General features: G+C 35.4%; 1 protein-coding gene across 2 annotated transcripts in view; it reads left to right on the top strand.

Annotated features, from left to right (window-relative positions):
- The first annotated feature begins 747 nt into the window (after positions 1–747).
- LOC127989788 (regulator of G-protein signaling 3) overlaps positions 748–16,573 on the top strand; it is a 63,829-nt gene continuing 48,003 nt past the window's right edge. The window contains exon 1 of one of the 2 annotated variants that reach the window (XM_052591449.1): positions 748–945. In XM_052591449.1, coding sequence (XP_052447409.1) covers positions 931–945 — 15 coding nt within the window. In that variant the 5' untranslated portion in view covers positions 748–930. Of the gene's footprint in view, positions 946–2,811; positions 2,936–16,573 lie in introns of those variants that run through there. The other variant, XM_052591450.1, reaches the window with a different exon arrangement.

Raw genomic sequence — 16,573 nt, 5'->3', positions numbered from 1 at the left:
AATTTAGACAATATGCACTCAGCTTATTAAAAATAGACATTGTGCATCATCCATTAGCATTGCAACTGCTATTTCAGGGTGGTTTTAACTGTGTGTGTGATAAATGTGACATCTCTAATTAAACTGATTGTTGAAGAGCTGAAGGGTTAAAGGTTTCACATGACCTTGATTGATTGTATTTGTTTAGGATCTATCATGTATCTACAGGTCAGGCGGCTTTATCTTTGGCCATTATCGCTGAGTCTAAATTATAATAGCTGATATATTGAGTTTTCTGTAGTGTAATATGAGAACACAATGATCATATTTCCTCAGTAATGACCTCACAAAAATCAAGCATCTTGCAGTTTCTCTGCACCAGGACTGACGAAATTTGCACAAATGGCTGAGCGGGGATTGTTTGTGTTTGTGTGTGTGAGATACAGATCCCCTGATCTGCTGGCGTACAGTATGTATGACATGTGCCCGTTTCTTTTGCGAGCTTTTGATTCACGTCTAGGCTGCTTCTAAAAATAACAGCAAGCAGAGCGGGACAGCGGCCTGTCTCTGGAGAGAGAGAGAAAGAGAGAGACAGGACATGGGCAGTGCTCCTCTCGTTTTCTTTCTCCCTCTCTCACTCTCTCTCTCTCTCCAGTCATTTTGTTCAGCAGCACAGTCGCGCCTCAGAGCAGCTGCTAACACACACACACATACACACACACACACACATACACACAGACTCTGCAGCAAATGTAGTGGTACTCGCAATGAAACCGTGGACAGAGTGAGAACAATCCACAGAGAGAGAGGTAAGGAAAAAGGTAGACTTGAACAAAACAGACGCAAAAAGGAAACATACAGTACATTTCTAGGCAAAAGTACAGAAGAAGACGTCTACTGGACAGGATTCAGAATCAGCACATGTGAAAGAGACACGTTCACAGCGGCCAGATGCCTGTATTCAAGGTACACCTGCTTTACTGCTAATGGGATCAAAACGGAGCTTTTACTCCTGATTTAACACAGTTTGTGTGCATGAGTGTGTGTGTCCGGGAATAAATGTTTCTAAAGCTGCATGGTTTACCTTGCTGTTTTATCAGGTTTTTTTTTAATAAATGTGGAGCTGACATTTATGTTGCAGTTTCATTTAATATCACAACAGATTTCAGTAAAGTTTACTTTTTTTTTTTATAATTTTTTTTTTACTTAAAAAAACAACAACTTTATATTTTACAATATATTATATTATTATAATATTTAATATTTTGTGGATATTGTTTTGGATTTATTTCCTTTTTTAGGAAGCAATATATTTTTTAAAATAAGCAATGACGTTTATGATGAGTGATGAACACTACATATTAAATGTTTACCATGGTCATATTTTATGTATGCCTGTTTAAGTGTGTGTGTGTGTGTGTTTTATTGGTAATAAATGGGGCTTGCTGAGATAAGCAAGTGGTAAATTGTTAAATAAAGTTTCTTGTACTCATTTTCACATAGAGCAAAACATACACAGAGAGAGAGGTGACTTGCGCGACGACAGATTGCTTCATGAGGTTGATATGAGTGACATTTCCAACAAAGCTCACAGAGGCGAGGTAAACCACAACTGTATGAGACAGACATGTATGTCTGCAGAGGAAATGTCCTTTCAGGAAGTTTCTGATGTGCACATACCTGAAGACAATTTCTCAACTTGTTAGTTTTGAACACTTTCTGAAATAGTTGTTTTGACAAGAAGTTTTGTTTTAAAAAAAAGCTGAAATTCAAATATCAGAAGTATTACTTTTTACAGTTGAATAGTTCAGATAATTTACCCATAAATTCTGTCATTATTTATGCACCTTTGTGTCAATCCAAACCCGTTTTGATATATTCTGTGAAACACAAAAGGAGAAATTAAGTGTTCATACTGCTCTTTTCCATACAAAGACAGAACTATAAAAATAGTCCATATGACCGGTGTGCTATATTTGAAACCATTCAGTAGCTGTTGTGTGAGTAATAAACCATATTTAAGTTCCTGAAAATCTTCCGTCATTGCTTGCGCAAATTCAGATATGCCGTGCCAAGACATGTCATGTCAGGTTTCACGTCAATGATAAGACACATTTAATTAATGTCAGTGAGGTCAAATATGGCGTGATGTGTACGTTGCAATAGGACACACAGAGACACAATGACAAATTAGATGTAAGAGCTGCTTGTTTAACATAGAGGCGTTTCATAGAGAGAAAAGGGGGATGGGGAGGGAGGAAATCTAGACAGATAGATAGATAGATAGATAGATAGATAGATAGATAGATAGATAGATAGATAGATAGATAGATAGATCCCCTTTTGTGTTTGAGAGAAAAAATAAGATGAACAATTGGCTTACTGTATATATCTGACTTCATAGTTGTAATTTTTTAGTTGCATTCAAATATGTTTGCTCTTGTTTACTATTCTTGAGTGTCTCCTTTTTGGGCCATTTTGAGCAGCACAAGCAGAACAGATAGGCCTCTCTCTCTCTCTCTCTCTCTCTCTCTCTCTCTCTCTCTCTCTCTCTCTCTCTGTGTGTATAGTGGACGTTAATGATTGTGTATTCAGTCATACATGGAAGTCCAGCCAAGTGGCATGATGTCTTGAGTGAGGCTGGGGTGAGTGATCAGTGCTTAATAGTGTGTTTGTGAAAGACACTTTGACACACACACACTCACACACTCTCTCTCTCTCTCTCTCTCTCTCTCTCTCTCTCTTTCCTTTCACTCATGATGTGTTTATGTGAAGAGGGTGACGCCCATTTGACCACTAGATTTCTCTCAGCTTTTTTTTTTCTCTCTTTGACTTCTTGCCGTCTCACAGAAGAAACTGGAATCTGCATGCACTGACACACACAAACATTTACACACACATGCAGATGCTCATCAGATTTTGATTCTTGTGTCTTGGCTGCATGTCCATCCTGACGGTGAGTGTGTGTTGATGGTGCGCATTACTTCTGTCTGTGTGTTTACAAGTGTTTCTGTGAAAGTGCTTGTGTCCTGTATGTGTGTTTGATGCTGTTGTGTAGAAGCTTACAGGAAGTTAAAAAGAGTCTGTGGAAAACATTTGTTTTTTTTCTCAGAGGTTGCTCTTTCATATCTCTAAAGGGATCATCTTTGTCTCAAATAACAATTGAAACTAATGTGTTGCCATACAGAGTGATAAACTAAATGTATTGAATGAGTGAAAGAATGAAAGAATGAGTGTTGAATGAAAAATGTTTGAGTTCGTATTGACATCTCAGACTTCTCTTAAACCTGAGCATGTTTTGAAACATCAAGAACAAGCATTTTTAAAAGATACACTATTGTCATTATTATTTTATTATTTTTTTTTTACAAGAGAAACATCTTAGATACAAAACCTCTTTTTAATGTAACTGCTGTCTAAGAGCAACAATTGATACATTAAGGTCAGCTAAATTTTGTTGCGTCTGTTGAAGCCAATTGAATAATGGCTCATCAGATCTTGTGGAGTCCATGCAACCTTCAGTGCTGCTCTCAATAAAGCAAAAAGAAGTCAAAAAACCAAACCTTTAAACTATAAAGCCTACTGTATCATATTCTATACGCAAATTTCTAAGGCCTCTAAATTATTAACATGATCAAAAATCTGCTGATAAACTTGTTGCACGCAATCTACTACATTACATTTTTAAAGGTCTTTTAGTATAATTGTACAAAGATCCACCTTTAGCTTGTGGCTTGTGTCTTTCTGCCATGAAATATTTACAAATGCATAGCCTACTGTATATTAAACTACATGTTGTGCTCCTTTAAAGTTAAAAAACTTTCACAAAAAGAAAAAAAAAAAAAACAGTACCAGTACCAACAAATTTTCCTTAATTTCAACAGTATATGTAGGGCATGTTGTAACACTGCATTACAATGAGCCCTGCTATAAGAACTAGGTGATTCCATGTACTTACAGAGATAATTCACATAATTCCCGTTTGTGAATTCTATTTACTGCAGCATGAGAAAGTATGGAGTCCCCCAAGGGTCATGTACAGTAGGATAATGATTTCTAATAATCTGGTGTCTACGGTTTTGCAGCCGGTGCTCTGTTTATTGTGATTTTGTAAACACTTCCCTCATTTAAATGTAATTTGAGCTCTCAATTTAGTAGTCTGTACTCTCAGATTTCACAACAGTGTACTCTGTATGGACAGGTTTGTAGCTCGATTTTGATTTGCAGCTCGTCCCCTCAATTTAGAAAAATGTAATGCTATAAGATGCTATATATTTTTCCTCCTTTGTTACTTCAGAGGGGGTTTCTGTAAGAAACAGTACCTAAATGTAAAATGATTACATGGATTTTACAGCATTTTTACCTTTCATAGCTGTTTGTGGAGGGTATAGTGTGCTAAACTATATGTGTTTTATTGAACATGTTTTCCTTTTTTTTAAATAAAGGTAATTAGCAAATGCTTTATTTTATTTGGAAAAAGTTGCTTTTTTTTATTTTTTACTTATTTTGTTTGTGGAGGATAGGGAATGGTGATACTGGGCATGAGGGATCAAGAAAGCAAGGCTTCCCTGTGGCGGCCATGTTAATGACTGATCAGCCACAATGCACTGTGTCAGTTGGCCAATCAGAGCAGATGTGCTTGTCAGAAGGAGGGACTTTGTAGAAAACGACGCATTTGGGAGATGCGGGGCATAGAGGACAATAATAAAAAAAAAAAATAGTAATAAATCAACATATTCTGTTACACCAAATACTTAAAATAGAGATCTTAAAAAAAAAAGAAGAAAAAAAAAAAGATTCATACAGGTATGACCCCTTTTTTTCCACATCTGGCTACATTTCTAGCTGAACTAAATTATTTGTATTTCTATACAAAAGCAAAACAATAGAGTGGGTGCATGATGCTGTGGTGGGCAACTAATGTAATTGGTGTATGACCAAACACCATATAATACAACAAGCTTAGTGTTATTGTAACTTCGTCATTCTTGTTATGTGCCAAATTGCGGGATGGCGGGACCTATGCTGTATTTTTTTGACTGTCCACTCCAACCCCCGAAATAAAGGTAAAACGACCTGGTCCCACAAGATTTGCATTGCATTCACAGGATCCCAATCCCAATGCAGCTGTTTACTTTAAAGTACTAAAATATACCATTTAGGGGTAAACAAGGTGCAAATGTACCTTTTTTGTTCCGACCACACTATTGCCTTAGGGTAACAGCCCAGTGACAGCTTTTTGGAAAGCTGAGTGTGTACAGTGTAAAGTTCCCCTGAAACCCTTCACCTCTCCCAGCTCGGCCTGTCTATATCTGCTAAAACATATTCATGCAGCAGCAGCATATCTTCCGTGCTCACAGCAATGTGTCTGTGTATCTATTGGCAGTAGGGGTTGCATGACTACTAATTTCTACTAGTCGATTTTTTATTTAAAAAAATAATCGAGTTACTCGACTACTCGTGGTTCATGCTACTGTAAATGAAAAGACATTAAATATATTTTTTTATTATCAATAAATGCTTATTAATTCATAGCCTTATTCAACAATTACATATATAAATTGTCAAAACTATTATGACATTACATATTTACATTTTCATGTAACAGCCAGTATTTGTATTTGTGTCTGTAACAATCACACAATTTTTCATATCTACATTCGGATACAATGCCGTACAGTACTTGATAAGTCCATAATGGCTATCTTTTTTTTCATAGTTATCACTGAACAAGTATGCCGTGTTAAACTAAAATAATTATTAATTTCTAAAATAATATTTATCATGCAAGCAGAGAGATGTCATGACAAACGTTTAGTGATCATTTGAACATGACTAAATCACAATAAAGATGCAAACATGTAGGCCAAATAGAAAATGTATCTGTATCTAAGTTGATTATTAGCCTGCTCTCTCTAGAGATGCGCAGCATGCTGTTTGATTGGTGAGCACACTGTGCTTATTCCTTTCATTCGTATCATATCATAGCCTAAACTTTAAAGCATTGCCTTTTAAATATATACAAATAATATAACGTGTATGATGTATTATTATAGGTGGTATTATTCTTGCCAAGCTCTGATTTCTGAAAGATGCAGGGAGAGAAAACAGTAATGTTGTGTTTGATTTGCGATCTTTTCACTCATAAAGTTTACATTGATTCACTTCACACTCGTGACTTTAGAGGTCTGTGTATAATATTGCGCTCATCCCCTGGCTCCATTATCTGTGCCATTGGGAATAAGGTATTCGGCTTCAGGCACGCCACTATTTAAATATTTTAATTTTACATGCAACATAGATAAGGTCATAGAAAGTAACAGCTACATGCAATATTGTAATCCTAAAATTGACATCGTACTTGCAAACTCTTTGTACGCATTATGGTTAATGCATGCTCGAGTAGTCAATTGTTTCCGACAGCGCCAACTAGTGGTTGAAATAGTCGATCACTCGACTACTCAACTAGTCTATGCAAGCCCTAATTGGCAATAAGTCTCTTTTACTAAAGCAGCAGCAGTGCACGTAGCAGATATAGTAAACCAAGACCAAATACATTAACATTGCCATATCCATTAACATGCTAAAAGTATTCAGAAAGTTGTCATGATTACGGTAAATATGTGTGTATTGTCTCTGTATCTCACCTCGTTCCTCTTGTTAGTGGGTATGCATGTGATCTGGAGGTGTTTTGGTGTGTGAGGCACATCCCCTCGCCTTGTGTTTGCCCACCATCCCAACAGTTAGGCCTTTAATCTGCTGTTTCTAATGCTGTACTGATGCCGCTGTAAAGTCATGTCTCTCCCACTGATTTCCCTCATTCTGGGAACGTGGACCCACCGGGACAGCTGCCAATTATCTTCAGTGTCCCATTGATTTATCAATCATCCTAGCATTAATGTTCACCAACATTACTCTTTGGTCGATTCCTGGTGACTGAATCTTTCAAGACAGTAAAAAACACTTAAACTGACAATGTGTGTCTGAATCCTGAACATTATGAATGCAATTCCAGATAGAGAGTAAGATGTTGGCTTTGCATTTACTTCTAATGGATTGACAAAAATTATGAGAGTGTATACATGTTTGATCAGAAGATGATGGTAGCTTTAGGCAGGTCATGTTAGTCAAGTGTGCCTCTAATGAGTTGAGTGCCAGAACATTATTATTTAATGAAAATTATCTTTTTTTTTCTTTTTTTTTTTTTTGGTTGACACTAGCTGAACTTAGCAGAAAACATATGAAAATGTTCTATAAACCTGTCAACACAAGCTTTTGAAATATTGGATGAGACAGCACACAATAATGCAGTCAACTACTCACCCACTACTTGCAAAAACACCTCTGTTTGGCTTGATGCAATTTACAGTACATGCAGTTACCGATATACAGTAAACCTGACTAAATCTGAAATTCTAAACAGTTAATATTCTGCACTCAATATTCTGTAACTTAATGTTGTATTTTTGTTTAACACAAATTTTCCTCAAACAATAATTGGAGTATTCCCTGCAGTGCCACCACAGAGCTGCTGGGAGTTGCAAAGCCCTGAAAAATATCACAAAGCAGACAATATTAATGGTCCTTAAAATGGGCATACTTTTCCTTATTTAATTTCCCTTTTCTTGCTTTTGATTTTTTAATAACATATGTATGACAGGTTTCTGAGATTCATCCATTTAGTTTACTTGATTCAAGGTTCTTAAAGAAATATTTGCAATAAAAAAAACCTTCCTGATAATTATGAAATAATACATTTTGTTGTGAGGTATTACTTTTGTCTGGGATTCTTTATCTTTTAGATTCTCTAGTTGAGATTACTTAAGACGGTAACACTTTAAAATAAGGTTCCATTAGTTAATGCTAGTTAACTACTTTCGTTAACATGAACTAAGCAAGAACAATCCTTCTACAGCATTTATAAGTCTTAGTTCATGTTAATTTCAACATTTACTAATGCATTATTTAAATCAAAAGTTGTGCTTGTTAACATTAGTTAATGCACTGTGAATTACCATGAACTAACAATGAATAACTGTATTTTCATTAACTAACATTAACGAAGATGAATAAATACAGTAATAAATGTATTATTCATTGTTTGTTCATGTTAATTAATACATTAACTAACATTAACTAATGGAACCTTATTCTAAAGTGTTACCCTTAAGACAACTCAAGTGTTGAAGGCTACTGGTTTAGACAATATTCCAGCTAGGTTTGAGATGTGACTGACATTAGTGCACCAACTATAACATATTAATTAATTTATTAATTTATTTATTAAAGGCAGTGTTCCCTTTCAAGTCATTCACTTCAGTAACTGACACTATAGAAAATATGCCTAGGAGTGACAATCTCTGAAGCCTGTATAGCATCTTGCAAATTCACTGGCGGATGATGCTCATCCCTGTATGGAGGTGTCCTTGTTAATAGGTATATGTATTAACATAAAACCACAATTTTGTCAGAATATTGTTTTCAGCATCCTAATTCCATCTTGTCTTTGTTTCACCCTGACTCAGCTGAGCTGCTCACGTCTATGCACATTACGAGTGCATGAGGCTAAAAATTGCTTCTCTCCCAGATTGCTTTCTTTAAAAAGAAATCTCTCCAACCTTTGTGGTGCCTGAGGGGCCATGTGAGCTAGGGAAGCAAGAACAAGACACTGATCACGAGGTCTCCAATGATAAGCTAATGCCTGCTCAAGGCTTATGAGTCTCATCTTCTCTTGAAATGGTGTTGCTCTATTAGTTTGCTTGTGATGACATGCGCACAATGGGTTCGCCGTGTCCGGTCATGTTTGACTGTGAAGATGAGGAGATCAATACTTGCTGGAGGCTTCTGACAATAAGGCTTGGTCATTCTCATATGAGGCGTGCTTAGAATCTCTCCCGTGTTGTAAAGGCCTTGAAAACATTGTACTCTGCTCAAGTGCAGGTTCCACTTCCTTGGACCGTGCTGCACAGAGTGGGTATCTCTGATGGTTCCTTCAGTCTTGCATGCCCACTTAAAGGCACAATTAAAATGATTATTATTATAATAATTGAAATATCCAAAAATCACTAGAACAGTGTTATATAGTTTGCTGACTTGTGTTCTTATATTATACAAAATGTTTCAAAGAATGTTTAAATACAGAGAAATAAGCTATTTTAAATAGCGACACAGGCCATGTCCATAGTGTCATTGTTTCGCCTGCCAATGACACCATAACCTCTCTATTTAGTTTTTTAGAAAACATGGAAACACCATAGATGCTTTAAAATGTTGTGCGTTTTAATAATCCGGCAACGACAGCACAGAGTAGCATTATAACAGAACTTTTAAACTGCTTTTCCCCCCGCATATTCACAACAGGAAGGAGGAGTTCTGCTACTTTTGAGCCGCGTGTTGCTCTCGTTCAGCGGCCTTGTTTCACTTTGATGGCTTTCAACCTCACCATGCTTCATTCTACTAAGTTAATAAATCATTAGCTCATCCATGAACATGATCTCTGCCCAAGTCACATCTTATTGCAATGGCTGTGAGGATGAAGACCAAAACTCCCATTATTCCACAAAACTCCCATTATTCCACAATCAGTCATGGCGTCATCAAACTACACTACCTGGTCTTTGTTTATTTTGAATACGCACTCTTCAGTGGCAAAAACGACATATTTAGCCTTTAAGCCCATTTGTGGAAATCTAGGCAGTGCTTCCATTCAGGTGTGCATTTCCCAAAAACATGGTAAGCCGACTATGTTCATAAGTTCCTTGTTAGTATGACATGTGGACTTGAGTAGCTAATACACTTGAACAAAATAAGCAATCTAAAATGCAGTCCACTTTGTATCTTTCAATCAGTATTGAGGATGGGCAGCTCTGCTCCTTTCAACGATTCCAACCTCAAACCATAAAAACCAAGTGAACTGTGGTTTCTTGTTTTATATGTCAGTCAGACAATCAATAAATAGATAATGCTTTGTTTACGCGCTGCAGTGTTTAATTCTCAATGGAATGCGCTAAATCATTCCCCTCATAACCCTTACGAAAAATACGTTTATTCAAATGTGCTATTAGTATACTTCTTTTAAACTAAAAATAGGAAAGTATTCCTTTAGTTGACATATGTACTTCCCAGAAATGGCCTTTATGTTCTTCTGAGAAATATACTTAAAATGACATTTAAGTAAACTTGACTCATACTTATAAAAAGTTTAAATATATTTGAGCTATACTTGTGCTCCTAGAATCTGTGTTTTCATTGTTATATGGTAGAGGGCGCTAGTACACATCTTCTGCACAGAATTTCCACAAAAAAAAGTGAAGAAGAAAAAGAAACAACAGATACTAACACATGTAATCTAACCTGATCATCTGTCATGAAACAGCATCAAAACTGTAACAATATGGAAATAAAATGTCGACCAATGAAGAGTTAATAATTACAGTCAAGCTTTTGGGTGCTGATCGACTCCATCTACATTTTGATTATCATTCTGAATCCAATTCATAGTCTTTTTTCAGCTTTTTGTTCAAAACTGTATTATTTTTTTTTATTTTTTAAGAAACTTTAAAGTGTTTAAAAAAAAGAATGCATGGTGATAGAATCACTGTTGGAAACGTTACTTTAAAAAAGTAATTAGTTATAGTTACTCACTACTTGTTCCAAAAAGTAACTTAGTTAGTAACTGAATTACTCTATATAAAAGTAACTCGTTACTCAGTAATTTGCATTACTGTGAAAAAAAAAAATTGCTACATGTCAAAGAATATATATTTTACAGTTTTCACAAGTCAGTTAAAATGAGTAGAACAGACAGGTGTTCGTACATAACTTTCGATATTTATTGCATGTCAACAGACAGTTTTATCCTGCACTTCAAGTATTATATTTGTAAGAAAAGTGTTTTTTGGCCACTAGCTTTGGATGCGTGTGTCACACATTACATGTACAGGTTACATGCACGTTCTTGCCTTTGACTGCAATGAATTTGAAGTAGTGCTTATATCTCCATCTTGAAAATGCCAACTTTTCATCGGATTGCTCCTGATTTGCCATTTCTGCTGCTGCTGCGAATCTCTGTGTAGCTTTTGCGTGTGTGTTGTGTGTTTAGCGCTGCTTGCGCATGTGCCGGCATGTGTGTAAAAACACTGGCTCTGATTGGCTACCATGAAACACATGACTCTGCCTTAGCCAATCATAATCGCTTATCTCGTTATTAGCCCACCTCCTCACTCGCTGTGTGAGCCAGAGGTGCATTCAGATTACATAGTTTATTAAATTAATGCATAGTAATGCACCACATTTAATGTCCAATAATGGTAACGGCGTTGTAGTTAGTTAGATTACCCCGTTACTGAAAAAATAACATCGTTACCTAACGCCGTTCTTTTAAACGCCGTTATTCTAAACACTGGATATAATAACATGTTTTCATTTACAAGCAGATAGCCTGTTCTTTCTTTGGATTTTTTGTATGTTCAGATATTCATATAACAAAATATATACAAATTTAAACCTAAATAGGGACATAGTAGTATACTTAAAGTATGACGTAAAGTTCACTTAAAGAAAACGTATTAGTATACTTGCAGTATAAAACTACTAAACTAGTAGTTTACTGAGACTATAATTCAAAGTGTACAACGTATTTATTTAGTAAACTATCGGTATAACTACAAGTTCACTTTTAGTATAATTGCATTACAAACTACAAACATAGAAGTAAACTAGTTGTGTACTCAAAGTGTATATAAAATACTTTTACATACTAGAAAGTGGGCCACTTTAGTCCCAAGCAGTATTAAAACAGTACACTTACAAGTATACTACTAGAACACTGATATTAGTATACTTGCTACATAAATTATACTTAAAAATATACTTGTGCCTTGTCCAAATACCCACACTTGCGATCTGGCCACTTGTGAGCACATGCACTCGACAGAAAGTAAGCCAAAGCGCAGTGCCCTTAACGCACACTTAGTCCACACTATCTCAAATACTACTCCAGAGCAGTATTCGAGGCTAAGTGTATCCCATCATGCAACATGTTGTGGAAATAAATATTGAGACTTTTTGCCAAGATCGCAAAAGGTCAAGGAAAACTTTCCAAATATTAATAATAATTAGATATTACATATAATTTGATAGTAAAACAAAGTGCTACACAGTTTATTGTTGCATAGATTAGTATATTTGTTTTGTACAACATTTGGAACTGCATTTTATCACTTAATTAGAAGTACCACAAATTAAAATTGTCATGTTATAGGGACCACTGAACAGACATTTAGAAGTTGATTTCAAAATGCTAAATATTCAAAATTTTAATTTAAATTAAGCTATGTTAAGCTGGTTGTGTGGAGGTAAATCATTCATGACCTACATTTGCTGTAGCTCTTTCCGCCTCATTCAACAATGGCTTTGCCTCTTGTGTGATCTGTGACTTCCTCCAGCATGACATTTATTCTACACACTTGCTGTATTTGACATTTGCAGCAGGGGATCACAGCTCAACACCAGACCTATTGCTCTCAGAGTCTTATACCAGAAAAGCTATCACGCAAATATGCAGATGCAAATTCTTGGTTATATTAGTGAGCTGTCCTTTAAATACACAATGTGTTAACTTTAAAGGTGTCATGAAATGCAGTTTAATTTGTAAAGTTAGTTTATAAGCTTTGCAACTTTTTTTGCATAACAATATTTGTAAAAATGACCACTGTCCATCCTTATTTTCACTCTCTGTGAAAAAGTCTAAATTTCAAGGAATGTTACCTCTTACAGAAACGGAAGTAAATGGCAACTGCTGAGGTTGGATAACATTATTGCATCGTATCCATGTTTTGATACTCAAGATGGCAATCACTGTGACAGAGCCATATAAAGTATATATGAGTCCGAGGCAGAAGAAATTGAAACAAAGAAACCACAACAACTACAACAGCCTGTTACAGCGTGATACTTGGTTTTGCTTGCTTAATTGCTTAATTTTCATTAGTGTTGGTATTAGGGATATGCTGGTATATAATTTTCCTGTGATTAATTGCTCATGCTTTTTTCACGGTATATGGTATTGGAATTTTTTTTTTTATTATTATTTTTAAAGTGTTCATAATACATTATAACATATTAAATTACTTTTTTTTCTTATATTGAAAATAACTTAACATTTAAATACAATAAAGTAATATTTCTATATTTGCTACCGAAGTTATTAATCTTTTTTATTTTTATTTTTTATTTTTATTTTTATAGACTTGTAAAAATACAAGTCTTAGTTCTTGTTAGCTCATTAAATAATACAGTTGCAACTTTAGATTTGAATGTTAAATATTGGAATACCTACGATTAATGAATGTTCAGAAGAATTTTTAATTGGCAGTTTGTGTTAACTAGTTAACTAACTAACTACTGAATCCCTAATGTAAAGTGTGAATGAATAATAAAGAGTCATAACACTTTCCAACAATGTCTAGGGCATGTTGTAGTCCAGATAAAAAATTAAAAAATAAAATAAAAAGTTTGAACATAAATAGCCTATTTAGTCTAAATATTTAAGTATTTGGCACTGTGATGGACATCACAGTGAATACACAAATCTGAATGGCTATTTAAAATTATTTAAATATATTTTAAAAGTAGTGCAGCTGCTTTATTTATGGGGTTTTTAGGGCAAGGGCTGCATTTTCTGCAGTTTAGCGTCATCTGCTGTCAGAGAGTGAATGTGCTTTCATTCTGAGCGTCTCTCACATGTGCTTCTCATGTGAGCTTGTTTACATCAGAGCATACATGAGTTTTTAAGCAGCATACAACTGTGTTGTGCATTTTTGCCAGTTGATGGGAATAGTATTCTTAAAATGCATTCCAAATTCAGAATAATTTGTAATATATAATTATTCACGGTATTTAGAAGTGCCCACATAACAATATTGTGCATATTCATTACTGTGATGAATACTGGCACATGTCGAGTTGGTATTTAGTGGTAAATAGTGATATTATTATTACAAAAGACACTGCGGCAAATTAAAAATTTATCTTGATGTCATTAAAAAGAAACTAGGAAGGATATGCAAAGTTTTAGGAGATGCAGTTTCTTTTCATCCTCTGACAGAACAACATGTGAGTTTGCCGGTCTTACTCGACATCTATATCCAACAGCAATATGACTATTGTGATTGATGGACATACACGAGTTGTTCCGAACACTCCTCTTTGATTACACAGGACACAAGAAGGGTAGAAAAGAATCATTCATATTTTAAACTGGGGAGTTACTCTTATGTTCTGAAACTTATGGTTTTGATCACTTATGGTGTGTAAATATCAAAAACATTTTGATTCTCCAGGTCATGACCCCTTTAAATAAAGATGCTTCATACTGTTGCTCCTTCTTTGCAGTAGCTGACCTGACTGAGAAAATTTTATGTAGAAAAAGACAGTTTGTGTTAATGTTTTCTGTACCGCCCTTTCAGCGCTGAAGAAGAAATTCCATTAATTGCAGTCAGACACATTTCAGAACACAATGCAATGAAAACAAGACATTGCATTGCTAGCTGCACACTGTCTGTGTTCACGTACTTGCATAGAATGAGTCTAAAACGTCACACATCTTATATTAGGAACGACTCTGGTTTCACATGCAAATGTAAGTGTCCATACCATTCAAAGTTATTTTGTATAATCCACAGTATCTTGGCAAATTCTGCAGACTCATTTGATGAGAAAATACATTTTCCAGTCATTATGTTGGACAGCTTAGTGCTTTGAATGAATAATAGATTAGATGATTTCCTTGGAGTGACTAAAAGGTTGTACAGTACAAGCATCTAGAATAGAGTAATACTGCACCCTTATTGGATAAATAATTAGTGGTGTTTGCAAAGGCATAACTTTCACTTTGAGTCAACCAGAAATCACCCAGAATATTAACAATTACCTAGAAATGTGATGAAATGCTTAGAACACCTTAGCAATACCCTCAAAATGACCTTTTCATTTTGGGAGTTTTGTACAGGCAAAACATTGAGTTGATATATACTTTAGTCTTTGTATAATCCACTCTCTTCATTTCTTTCAGATAAATAAATGTAGTTGATATCTGAGTTCTCATATGTCGCTGTCTTATTCTATATGTTTCTTTTTATCCAAACACTTTCAAGTTTTTTTCTTTTTCTTCACATTATGTAAGTGTGGAAAAAAAAGTGATGCATGAGGGACTCAACGAACACCAACTGAACCATCCCGTCACAGATAACAGAGCAAAATTCAGAGTTTAAGGAAATCATCTGTCTTCGGTTCTTGTGTCCTAATTTCCTCAGCGTCGCTCGGTTCGGTAGTAATCTTTCACACAACCTAAAAATACCACAGGCGAGATAAGAGGCTCATTCGTAGTGAAGCTCCAGTTATGGATGGGAGAGAGCTAATATGCCGTACATCATGTGAGCAGGGTAATATGAATTCCGTCTTATGACTTCTGCTTCTGGCTGCATCAGCTGAGCTTGTTTTCTGTTGCAGTAAACCCTTCTGAAAAGCACTCAGAGGAGTTTATTTCTCACCAGCTTTGGTTACACACTATTAGAGTGAGTGGTAAGCAGCATGGGCTGGTTTCGAGGGAGAGCTGATTAGAATAGTGTTGTGAAACATTAAATGACACAGTGATGCAGAAGGTAGACACAGGCTTCCAGTAGGTAGCTAAAATTAAATATGCATTCCTGGTATGTAGACCATCATTTGCTATAGTTTTAGCATCAAATAAAAATATATATATGTACCTGTCTGTCTGCCATGTAATGATGTTTTGAGAGGCAGCAAAATCTAGTTAACTGTTTGATCTAGATGAAGAACTAGAAGTAGTAAACTAGTTTCCCTGATAATCAGGGGCGCTGCACAAGATCCCGGGCCCTATGCAAAGGCAGTCCTAATGGGCCCCACCCCCTTGAAAATATATATTCCAGACTTTTCAAGGGCCCTCTCTTCCTTTGGTGCCCTGGTAATCAGTACTGGTTTTATCCCCCCTGCCTGATATGCCCACTTCTGGTCATTTATATATTTTTCATCATCTTCTACTGTTAAAACGGGATGCATTTCCGACAGAAGATGGTGAAATATGTTTTCCTGACAACTTAAAAAGCAAAGACAGAAAAAATGCATAGGTTAATATATAAAAGATAGAATGATATGTTCCCCCATTTAAAAAAAGAGGTTTGTATTGTAAAAGAGCTGACCTGAGGCCCATCTAATGATTAAATGAAGTAATACCATGTGACTTTTATGGGTTATGATGAGTAAAACTCCATTGGGACGGGTCTAATTTTTGAGAGAAATTTGTATTTCACTGACTCACATTGTGGCGAGTGAGTTTTTTTTTTTTTTTTTTTTTTTTTTCACACATTCTCTGTACACATTCCAGTAATTCCAAATTACTTATTGTGTCTATTTTTGTTTGTTTGATTTTTTGGCTATCCCCTCTGAGAAATCTAATCTGAAATCTAATCTAATTTCATCTAAATGTGAATGTCTGTGATTACTGCTAGTATATTTTCAAACCTCTTTTCCTCAAGTGTTTTGGCTTTCATGAACTACTGTAAATAATCCTTTT

This window comes from Carassius gibelio, chromosome A5, assembly GCF_023724105.1.
Source record: "Carassius gibelio isolate Cgi1373 ecotype wild population from Czech Republic chromosome A5, carGib1.2-hapl.c, whole genome shotgun sequence".
In the NCBI taxonomy this organism is placed as follows: Eukaryota; Metazoa; Chordata; class Actinopteri; order Cypriniformes; family Cyprinidae; genus Carassius; species Carassius gibelio.
The sequence above is the reverse complement of the archived record's forward strand: the minus strand, read 5'-3'. Positions and strand labels throughout refer to the sequence as shown.